The sequence below is a fragment of the Homalodisca vitripennis genome, chromosome 4 (assembly GCF_021130785.1).
Source record: "Homalodisca vitripennis isolate AUS2020 chromosome 4, UT_GWSS_2.1, whole genome shotgun sequence".
In the NCBI taxonomy this organism is placed as follows: domain Eukaryota; kingdom Metazoa; phylum Arthropoda; class Insecta; order Hemiptera; family Cicadellidae; genus Homalodisca; species Homalodisca vitripennis.
Window position 1 is genome coordinate 103,575,713 of NC_060210.1, and position 11,761 is coordinate 103,587,473.

Here is an 11,761-nt window from a genome sequence, read left to right on the forward strand (position 1 = left end):
TGAAATAATTCACATTATTTCAACCATGGTAACTGAGAAAATTGCTTATGAAGTCAAATCTTATGGGATTGCTTATACTATTGTCGATGAAGCCAGAAGTTATAAGGATCAACAACTTTCCTTTGCACTTGCTATGTGGACAATAAGCTAACCGCCCACGAATGTTTCCTCATGTTTTAAAACTGTTTAAATGAAAGAAATACTGTGGAACTAGCTTTACTTATATTGAATATTTTGAAGAATTAGGAATAAATAATCTTCCTATAATTGCTCAGACATATGACAGGGCCTCTGTTATATCAGGGGGAAATGCCAGATTACAAACAATAATCAGAATAAGGCATCCTGCAGCTATGTATTTTTATTATTTACCATGAAGTGTTGAAGAAAGTAATGGATATACACAAACAGGCCACGGCTTGAAGAAAGATGATTCTGTTGATATTTCTGCTCAGAGAACTACCTGATAGAGTTGTAGATATAAAAACTGCAAGCAATTTATAAACAAATATGATCAAATATGATGTAATTACTGAAGCCCTGACATTTAAAATAGATCTAAGTGAAATCATGGATGCTGTTGAAGCTGTAGAGATTTTAAGGACCATAACTAAAGGGAACTTCGTTGTTCTGTGTGAACAGCTGCAGCACTCTGAAGACAAAATGTGAGAATCTTCACAGGTAATTAAAGGTAAAATTAATTCTTTGAAAGGAAAAAGAAGTAAAGTAGAATTTTCAAAAGAAATCTGGTCAAAAATAATAGATTTTGCTGAAAAGCATGACATTTCCTTCGAGAACATTAGGAGTTCATAAAGAACAAGAGAAAAGAGTGTCCTTTTGAGAGACAGTGCAGTAATGTTAACTGTCGGAGCAGGATGTCAGTCACAATGAAGGTCAAGTTGGAGTGAAATGATTTTGGAGAACTCATGTTTACTTCAAGGTCCTTGACGTTACCATTGAACAATTGAATGAAAGGTTCAATTAAGAATCACTAAAGTTAGCTGAAGATGTCAATGCACTGTTCAATTTGAGATGTGAAAAATCAAAATTCTTCCTAGAACACTATAATGGGATACTGAGAGTAAACACCATATCACTTGAAGCAGAAATGACAGTAAAGTAGATATGGTAATAATTTGCTTAATTCTTGATCATTGAAACCAGAAACCAGAATATGTCAGAAAATATAAACATCATTAGTTCAAGAATAAAAGTTCGTAAAATTTAAGGAAATAATTAAGCAAGAAACCTTTCCTAACTTATTCAAGACAATCAAACTATAGGTAAACCGCTTACAAAAGGACACTGGGGATTTTAGTTCATGCAGGGTAGGGTAAATATCCTCCGCTGCTATGATGCTGCCCCCTCCCGGTATCCCCACCACTACTCGGTACTCGCCCGCTTGCTGACCTGGCCACTGCCACTTAGCGGCTAACCTCACACTAAAACGTAAGCTCCCTGAATACGTCTATAGCTACATTAGTTCAATTAATATTTTACGCTTTTATAGGCCTACACACAAAAATACAATATATTTATAGAATAGGTAAATAGCTGCAGTGTAAACAAAATAGTGCATGCAAGACATGATCCACACAGCTGATGAAACAGAGACAAGGAGATGATTGTCCCACTCCCCACCATTGGAGGGGGGCCCTCCTGCGCTTGGCTGCATAGATATTTGCTTCTGCACATGTTTCTTTACGTGCGGTTTATCTATAGCTGCTTCTATTCCCATAAACTCAGCCTCGTGCGAAAGAAGTTTCTCTGCTATAAGGAGGATCAAAACCTGGTTGAGAGTTTCAATACTTCAAGACAAATTCTCCAACTTATCGTTGTTGTTCATAGAGAATAAAATACTAAGAGAACAAATTCAAATTTGAGAATCAAGTTATTGTAGAAAGGTTCACTATGAAGAAGAGAAAATTGCGCTTGACATAGACACTTTGTTTTACTTTTTGACTATTTCACATAAAATTCGTGATAATAGAAAATATTTTAATTTAAAATGTAAGTTTTGTTAAATTACTATTTTGTATTTTGTTAAATAAACATTTGATTTAAGATTCTCGTTTTTTTTTCTCTTTCTATCTTAAATATTTAAGTGTAATCCTATCTAAACGCTAAACTGTTTCTAATTTTTTAAGGTGCATAACTTAGTTGACAATAGTATTAAAAAATCAGGTAGGGAAATTGTAGATTTCGTTCTTAAAAAAGCCTAGAATCGTCAAGCTTTTAAATAGTATAATAATCGGAACATTAATTACTGTAATGATTTCCAGGTACTGCCATACTAAATTAGCCCCCCTTTCCAGATTTTTTTGTCTAGAGCTGCCTATGTTCCTATATTTGAATTAGATATTAAAATTTTAATATAAAGGTGGATGGTATTGTGATACATGATTTTAATGTATTTCTGTATTGAATACAATGTTGCAACCATTTGTTAATATCTTTATTCTTTCTTGAGATATTGGTACTTTTAGGAATGAAAAGTCTTTGCCAGCACATTTATGCTAAAAGATTACTTGAATAAAAATAATTATAATTTACCAGCTGTTGGTAGTTAAGTAGGTGTTAAAAGTAGCCTCTGACCTCTTTAATAGTAACGAATGACTGCCTTACGACTTAAGAGTACTTTGAAGTGACAAACTAAAGAAAGTATAACTAATAAAATAAACTAATTTTTAAAAATTGTAATAACTCTTTTAATGCTTTAGGCAGTTTTTCAGTTAAGCAATGTATTTTTTAAATTTAAATAATTTTAAATCTCTTCAATAATGATCAAAGATGTAATGATACATATCTCAAATACTAATATTCCAAGTACAAACATATTAAAAAACTGATTCAGCATTGTGTCAATCAAGTATATAATAAAGTAATGTACGGTATGTATTGTATGAATAAAAATAGACAAATTTAAATTACATTTCATAACATCTATGAGAAATCTATCATTGCAATTAATGTGTCAAAAACATAATTTTTAGATTAACATTCTTTTTCTAGCAGAAATGTCTTCCAACTATTTTTTTAAATAAAATTATACTTTTGGAATGTTTTACATCTAGATGAAGTTTATTGTAATAATAAAATCCTGACAGTGAGACCTCCCTTTCTAAAAATATCAGATAATGTCTTGGAGAGAATATTCCCTAGTAGAAAATCTATAGAACTCATACTGTTTTTTAATTGTTTAGTTACATTTAATGTGTGTGTGTGTGTGTGTGTGTGTTTTATATAATGACCTTAAAACAAATCAGAATGAAAAGCCAGAAGTCTGAAGGAATACGAATGCCTCTACAATAAATAAAAGGTAATTGGCCTGTTATGATTCCGAGAACTCTCGTCCGTTCCAAGAAAATTCTGAATGCATGAGGTCCACCCCGTACCTTACATTATTCTATAAGACATTACAAATAAGATACATCAATGGTAAACCATTACCAGAATTTTTCTTAGAATTACAGACATTCCCAACGGACTTTTTGGATTGGTATTTTTAAATATGGCATAGTAAAGCCATTTGATCTGTGTTGTAGTTTTAATTATTTTAATTTGAACAAGAAATGAAGGTTATTGCAAGGAAAATGTTTCTTTAACAATGCATCTAACAGCATGATGTCTCTAGTACTGGTGAGTTTTATTACGGTATCTCCTAACCAATACCAAAACACCTTCACTGTGCTGTGACACGCGTCACGTACTGACAGGTCAGTTTAGGTAGTAGCAGTTTGCATCACAATCAATGCGTTAAATCTACATTCAAACATAATTGAGGCCTTCAGTTTCCACCGGTAACTGGTGTAAATTTTATTATTTGAATTGGCAATCTTAAAACTTCTGTTAAAAGCTAGAGCTGAACTGTCTGTTACCAGTTGCCAACATAATTAAAATTAAGCATTAAATGGCAAATTAGGTAAACACATTAAATTAAGTGAACATGGCAGATCAAAGCACATTTTCAATTAGCTGTACCAGCTACAACTCATGATATAATCTCACAGATCGACAATAAGTGAACGCAAATTAATCTCTACAACTGCAGATCTATATTGCTTTTCTTCTAGCCTTGCTTTAAATTTGCTTACTCAAAGGTGAGGTAAAAGTGAGTTCTGCTCTGCTACAGCTCAGTTTTGTATGATAGGTGCACCATGGCGAATACATATCTCGGAGGCTACTAAGAAGAAGCTTGACGAACTTGGGGAGTACCAACTGGAGTACAGGGGGGAGACAGACATCAAGGGCAAGGGCAAGATGCCAACATACTGGCTCCTTGGCAAAACAGGATTTGAAAAAGAACTCCCTTCCCCACCTCCTCTTGGGTATGATCTCAGCATGGTTTTCATTGTCATTATTTGTCATTGTCATTTTAAATTAATATCAAATTGTTAGAATTCCAAACAATTATGATCTTTTTATAAAAACTAACTAAATTCGAGTTAAGTTAATGTTAGTGTGGAAACAATTAATTACTTGTAGTCTTTTAATTGGTATTAATGTAACAAATAATGTTTTATCAAATTATATTTCTGTTGTCATACTTAAACAAATAAAATTTAATAATATTCAGTATTCAATGTATGTATTCAGTATATTCAATGTATTTAATAATAAACATAATAATACATTGTTACAAAGAAGTTACTATTTTCATACTTAAAACCCAATTTATTTTTTGAAGTTTCATTAGAATGGTGTTCATTTTCCTATCTCAGCATTTCAAACCTTATATCCTACATACTAATAGTAACAAATTAATTACGTACATCATTTCAAATATCCCAAGTTTATATATTTGAAAGCTTATAAAGGGAATTATATAAGAATTTCTTCAAATATTTTATCATTGAAATTGGTTGTTGATAAGGTATTAGACATATATGTTACACAAAATGTTAAATATAGTGAACATGCCAGGAACATGTCATGTATATTATTTATTTGAATACCTGTTCATTTTACTTATTTTTACATGCATTCAGAGAAAGCCATGGGTAAGTTTAATTTTTTTGTAACTGACGCAACTTAATTGAATTGATCAAACAAATATTTTTGTTTGTATAATAAAATTAATTTTGCAAAAGGACAAAGTTATCTTAGAAACAACATATAAATCATGCTGTTACAAGTACCAATACATAATATAGCTTAAGATATCACTACAATTGTTGCACATATACTGTTTTTCTATTCCTAACACGTTGGACACCAGTGCCCAAGGCTGCAGCCCAACCCAAAACCTCTAAAGCCTATTACATTTTTACTGCACATTTCATTTCTCTATGTGCTACCCTTAGTTTCTACTATGCTATGTGTAGTTTAAAAATATATAGATTTGCTTGTATCACATAACGATATATGTTTAGTATGGCATAACGGGTGAACACTTTTCACTCATTTAAAAAAGTACCTTGTTTATTTTATAAATAAATAAATCTTATCGTCATTGGTTTCAAAAATGTAGCAAAATGTTTCAAAATATAGCACAGTTGTAAAACAGATGACGTTGTCAAATAGTCAAAGTCAAAGTCACTACTCTTGTATGAGTAAATCCAAACATATAATACAATAAAACATGCAAAACAGCAACAAAACAGGGTTTTAATTGACTTATGATAGGAAAGCAATTATGTCAACTTGTAGACCTACTTAAAACTATTAAAATCAACATTAACAAACAGTAATACAGTGCTTACAATTTTAAAAAACTTCATTTGAAAACTTACTTGCATTATAATATGTTTTTTTTTTTTTTTTTTTTAAGTAACAACTCCTTAATATTATCTCCTGAATACATTAATTCCTTAAACTTTAAATGTAATTTATTGAAAAGTTTTTTCCCCATGTAGGATAGTGTTTTTTACACAGTTCGGAAAGTGTAATCAGCAACTTAACTATTGACAGGCAAACTTTATTTACTTCAATAAAACTCCAAAACAGGTACAATAAACTTAAAAAATAGACAAATAAACGTTATTATAATGTGTTTTTCTGGATGGCTGATTCTTTACTGTAGGAATAAAATTAAATTCTATTGTTTTAATCTAGATACATAAGAAAAATGTACATACCTTATAATTCTCATCTTGACATTTTTAACTATAATAGTATTGTAGCTGCAGTGTTTATACTTAATAGGAGGATATAGCCACAAGTACTAGAACACTGAGTTGAGCTTTGATGGTAAGCATTTCTCTCACTAGGATAGTGTGCTACTCATTCCAAGGTCAATGGAATCACTAGGATTAACTGGGATGTTTATTCTGGTTATAGCCAAATATTTTGTTAAGCTGTTTTGCTTCCTAGTTATTTTTATCTAGTTTTAAAACAATACACTTTCCAAAAATACAATAGTCTGATATGAAAAAACACAGAGCTAAATCGCTTAACAGAAAGGTATAACTAGGGCCGCATTTACAAATTCGGCGCCCCTAGGCCTACAGACCAAAGAGCGCCCCCCCCCCCCCCCAGGGGACTCTGATTACACTGACGTAGAAATCCAGTAATTTTCTTAATTACGTAATTTTGATGAAAGATAATTACAATAGTAAATATAGGAGTGTTTTTGAATAAATAAAAGCAATGAACCAGTTGCAACATAATATTCTAGCTATTGTTATAATAACAGTGGTCATTTGTATGGTGTAAAAATAAGTTAAAACATATGAGTTTTTAAAGTCTTTTATTTGATTTCAATCAAAAAATGATAAAAACGTAAAATACAGCTAGAAATAATAACATGAGTACACATAAGATAATTCGAAACATATTATATTTGATGAAAAAATTAATTTTGCAGCTTCGATATAAATACTTTGTACAAGAGAAGAAAGTTTGGTGTTTTGGGCAAACATCCAAATGCCCAAAAGAAAGCCAATTAGCCAAAGGCTCAAAATCATTAAGTCATTACAATTTTCTTCTTTGCTTTGACTCAACAAAAGTACGTGTTAATTCTTCTACGTCCAGGCTTTCAGTGAGGTCGGATTCTATCGCCATAACAGAAAGTGCATTTAATTTGCACTGGCTTAGAGAGTTTCGTAAATGGTTTTTCACTCGTTTTAAGACAGAAAACGAGCGTTCACCGCTGCAGTTGGTGACAGCTGTACTTAAAACTGTTCTTAAAACAATTTCCATGTTTGGAAATATGTGCTGCAAGCTCTTGCCATAAATTAATTGGAGAAGAGTCTTGAAGGATGGTTTCTGTTTCGTCTTATTTTCGTTTTCCCTTTCCCTCTCTGAGTTTTCACTTTTTAAATAGAACTTAAATTGGACACACTCATCTAAGAAGCATTCTTCCAAATCATCTTTGTAGAGTTCAACTAGCTCTTTGCATTTTGATTTGATAACGTTGTCTTCCAATGTCTCCAACTTCAACAAAAATCCAAACTTGTGCTCGACGCCCGTGTAAGCGTTTGCCCTTTTGTCGAGTTCTGTAGATAATCTATCTACAATTACGAAAAACACGTTGACTCGGAACATTTCTTTGGGGTCAACAGGCTCGTTATTTTCATTGTTGTTGGCAATTTAAACCCCGGACCTAGTTGACTGTGGCCACCCGCCTCGCCGAGCGCCAACACCACCCGCCGCCGCAACTTTTTTCTTTTGTGTACTTTAAAATTTATGCGCCCCCTAAAATATTGCGCCCTAGGCCTGGGCCTAGTGGGCCTATAGGGAAATGCGGTACTGGGTATGACAAGGCATATATTAACAGTTGACATCACTAACTATGTTCTTTGAACAATGTAGTTAGTGGATAAAATGCATACTGTATAAGTTGTGAGAAACAGCATTACCCTGGAAACTTTTGAGTATATCTAATAACTTAAATGGCTCTTTTAAAACACATGTGTCATAACAATTGACGAATGTAACATTTGAAATACTCTTGTTATAATATTTCCAGTCAACAATTCTGCTTACTGTGCAGAATACCAGTAAGTCTTACTCTACACATAGGTACTATAGCAATACGCCAATTGTGTCAATATAGGAAGGCATTGTGTTTCCCAGACTTTTTATTGTTACTATCCACCTCATACAATACTGACTCTACTTGTTAAATTTCCTGTGCAGATCCAGTATTTCCCTTTGGATTGGTACCAGGGAAGAGGAGATTGGTATATTCTGTTAAGAAAAATAAATCAACTGTAGTGAATGTTGTTTGTAACTGTTGCCTTGGCTGTCCGAAAGTTTCACACTAAGTGTGCTGCAGTACGTGTCAAACAAAAAATACAAAAAGTATTTGAGCTCATTGTTTTTAGTTATTTTTCAATCTCAAGGTGTGATGATCTCAATTCGGTATCTATTTAGAAAAATGTACCTTAGTAGCTACATCCTTCATTATGAAAAACTAATACTATTGAATAATATTGCAGGTTAGATGAAAGTCTGATCATGTACGGACGCACAGGTCCTACGGAAACACCATCAGGAGGTCACACCCCTCACCGTTACTGCTCTGAGGAAAGCAGTTCTTTTGATCTGTCTCTAGAGGTACCAGTGGTTCACCAGACTTTTTCCAGGACCCGTCCTTCCGGCCTCATCACTCAGATGTCTCTGGATCCTCAGCTGCTGGAGAGCCATGGGAAACAACAGGAAACCCGAACGGATGACAAGCCCGAGCGGAAGCGTTGGAAGCGACAAATGACTTTTGATCAGGGCAATGTAACAATACACGATGTAAAGTCTCCTGAACCTCCGGTGAAAAAGAGTTTGTCAACTGATCAAAAAATGTCTAATGCTGGTCAATCGGGCATCTCTACTCCATTCTCCATGTCGGAAGTAAATATGGACCTGTTAGGAATCTCATTTGTAAACACTTCTAAAAGTACAACGAACTTGAATTCGGCAGGGAAAAGAGTGGACGAGAATGACTTAAGCACCCCGTACAACCATTACCGCTGTCTGTCACCAAGTGATGCAAAGCCACGGTTAGGGAACAGTTCTCGGTTCCTCAAGAGACAGTTTAGTGTTGATCGAGAGGACAGCACCGAGGTGAAGAGTACACCGAGGTTATTCAAGCAGAACTCTGCCGGAGCGGCCCATGACCTGGAGAGGATTGAGGAGGTACCGCTCAAACAGACGAACAGAGCTGACTGCTACAAACATCGCTGTGAGCTGCCTCCTCTGTCCGTCTCTGTAGAGTCTCTCAACTAGTCACTGTGTAGGTAGCTACGGACACCAATGTCTGTCTTTTGTATCATTATTTTTATTAGAATATCCTCATTTTGCATTAAGTTATGTTGCGTGTTATATTCAAAACACTAGTGATCTTAGAGAGAGCTCCTAGTAATATACACCTAGCAAGTAATGGACTTCACAAGCTAAACTTTTGCATTGCAAAATTTATCTCTAAATTAAAAGCTTAATACTCTAACTCTCAAGGGGCAGAGTATCAACCACTATTGTGCTGAGCAGCATTGTTTGACAGCATAGGCTCAGAGTATGGGTGTTTTAAACTCTACAAATTAAGTTTTTTTTTTTTTTAAGAAAATGTTATGGCCAAGAAACACTAACTAACAATAGGCATTTTTAGGTATTTTCAAAAGATTGATGAAATTAAATGTCTAGAAGAATGTATTATACCTTACTCTATTAAAAGAATTAGATACTTAAAATAATTAGATAATGAATATTTTTATTTTTATTTTACCAATTTACCTTAATCTTAATCATAAAACATTTATAGTTTTAAACATTGAAAAATCAATTCAAATCATGAAAATTATGTAATATTATCTGTTAAGGGAGGATATTTGTCCAAGATACTGTCAAAATGTAACTTTATTGAAATTATCAATACAATTATAATTCTTTATTTAAAGTCGGTTATTGATAATGGAAGGTTTGAATGAATAACTGAATTTCTCATGCATTTGCCATCGTTATGTATTATAAAAAGGTATAACATAATGTTTCGATGATAGGAATCTATCCTCTTCATCGGATGGGTGAGATATTAATACACACAAAAATAAAGAACAGAAAAAAGAAAAGAAGGGAAAGAAAAGGTTTCAAACATACCCAAAAGCTGCTTGGAGTTCCAGTTCAGGCGTTGTCACTGCAGAGAAATCAAATCCCGAGCACAAGTCTCGAGTACAAGCATCACAATCATACATCACACCACCAAAAGCTAAAGTGAGATAATGATGAACCATAATTATAATGGTTTCGTCTACTGCATTAACCTATTTTTATATATTATTTTACCTTGAGCAAAAATTATGAAAATTATATAACATTTTCTTAATGTTAAGTGAGGATATTTGTCCAAAATACTGTCAAAATGTAATTTTATTTAAGTTACCAATATAATTATAATGGTTTTAGCTACTAAATCAACCTATTTTAACAAAGTCAGAGTCCAAATTTAACATGCATTATGTTTTATTTATTATGTTAAATCAAAATACTTGTAATATTTATAGTGGTATTTATGTACCTACTGCAACATTATTTAAACTATGATATATTTATTTATTTGACAGCTAAAAACACTGTTGAATTAGTTAGCATTATAATGTATATGGGTATAACATTTTTAAGTAATAACAAAACATTCTTTATTATATTTTAAATTGTATGTAGTGCCAAAGTGTTATTTTAAGGATGTTTTTAATTGAAATATACAAAGATACATAAAGATTGGTACATACAGGGTGTCCCATGAAGAGGTTCAAACGTTTGATTTTATATTAATTACCTATTTATGCACTGAAAATTTTCAAACTGTACACAATTAATAAAGTAGGTTTCAAAAATATTCTGAAATTTTAGCTCTCTAGCAATTGTTAATACAAAATGGTGGCACACTGAACATTTTTATCATTTGCTTCCTATAAAAATTCATTTCTTCAATTACCAGATTTCATTATTGCGTTGCAGTTTTAAATAACAGTTCTTTAATAATGCTCATTGTTGAAAACAGTTGTTTCATTAAAAATATTGCTTGTGCTATAAAAATATAACCTAACCTCCTCCATTACAGTTTTACTGATATTGAAGTTAGAGAAATAGCTTTTAATATTGAACAAAAAGTGAAGTGTTGTGCATGGGCTTACAATTCATTTGTTAAGCGCTGTTATCAGTGTGTTGTGTGGATGGATTACAGTTTGAATAATTGTGGACTATAATTGTAAGTTTTTTAATAGTCTACGTTATAATTTTCTGATTGAAATGCTTTATTTCTCTAGAATATGATATTAAATAATTTTACAAAACCAAAAATACTGTTTTGTTACTATTTTCAAAGTATAGTTTTTCAAATTGCCACCATTTTTTCAACAACTGCTAGATAGCTGAACTTTTCACAGAATATTTTTAAAACCTATTTAATGAATTGAGTAGAGTTTGGAAATGTTCCGTGCATAAATGGCAAGTCATATAAAATCAAAGTTTAAACCTCTTTGTGGGACACCTGGTATATATAGATTACAGATCTTCTATTGTCACTGTGATAAAACAAGTTTACAACTGTGTTAAATAAGGCAAACTAACAAAAGTTAATAATTTTGTATCCTGTAATTTAATAAAATAATTCTCTTAATTGTTAATTTAATTTTAATAACTATTTCCCATTGATTTAATATCATATTTACCCAGTATAATTTAAAACGTCATTTACAACCTCAATTGATACAATTTCAATTTACATAAGTAAATTTAAATCATTTACATTTTAAGAACTGGCTGTAGTGAAACGACCTTGAGTTTTGTGCCATAAGAACAATGTTAAACTGCAAACACATTTACACCC

The 11,761-nt window shown here is 32.3% G+C and overlaps 1 protein-coding gene across 1 annotated transcript in view; it reads left to right on the plus strand.

The window, feature by feature from the left end:
• The window catches only part of LOC124359852 (retinal guanylyl cyclase 2), a 62,253-nt gene extending 51,264 nt beyond the window's left edge, over positions 1-10,989 (plus strand). Inside the window, 3 exon segments of the mRNA XM_046812940.1 lie at positions 4,151-4,328; positions 4,989-5,000; positions 8,382-10,989. Coding sequence (XP_046668896.1) covers positions 4,151-4,328; positions 4,989-5,000; positions 8,382-9,162 — 971 coding nt within the window. The 3' untranslated portion in view covers positions 9,163-10,989.
• Positions 10,990-11,761: the final 772 nt, after the last annotated feature.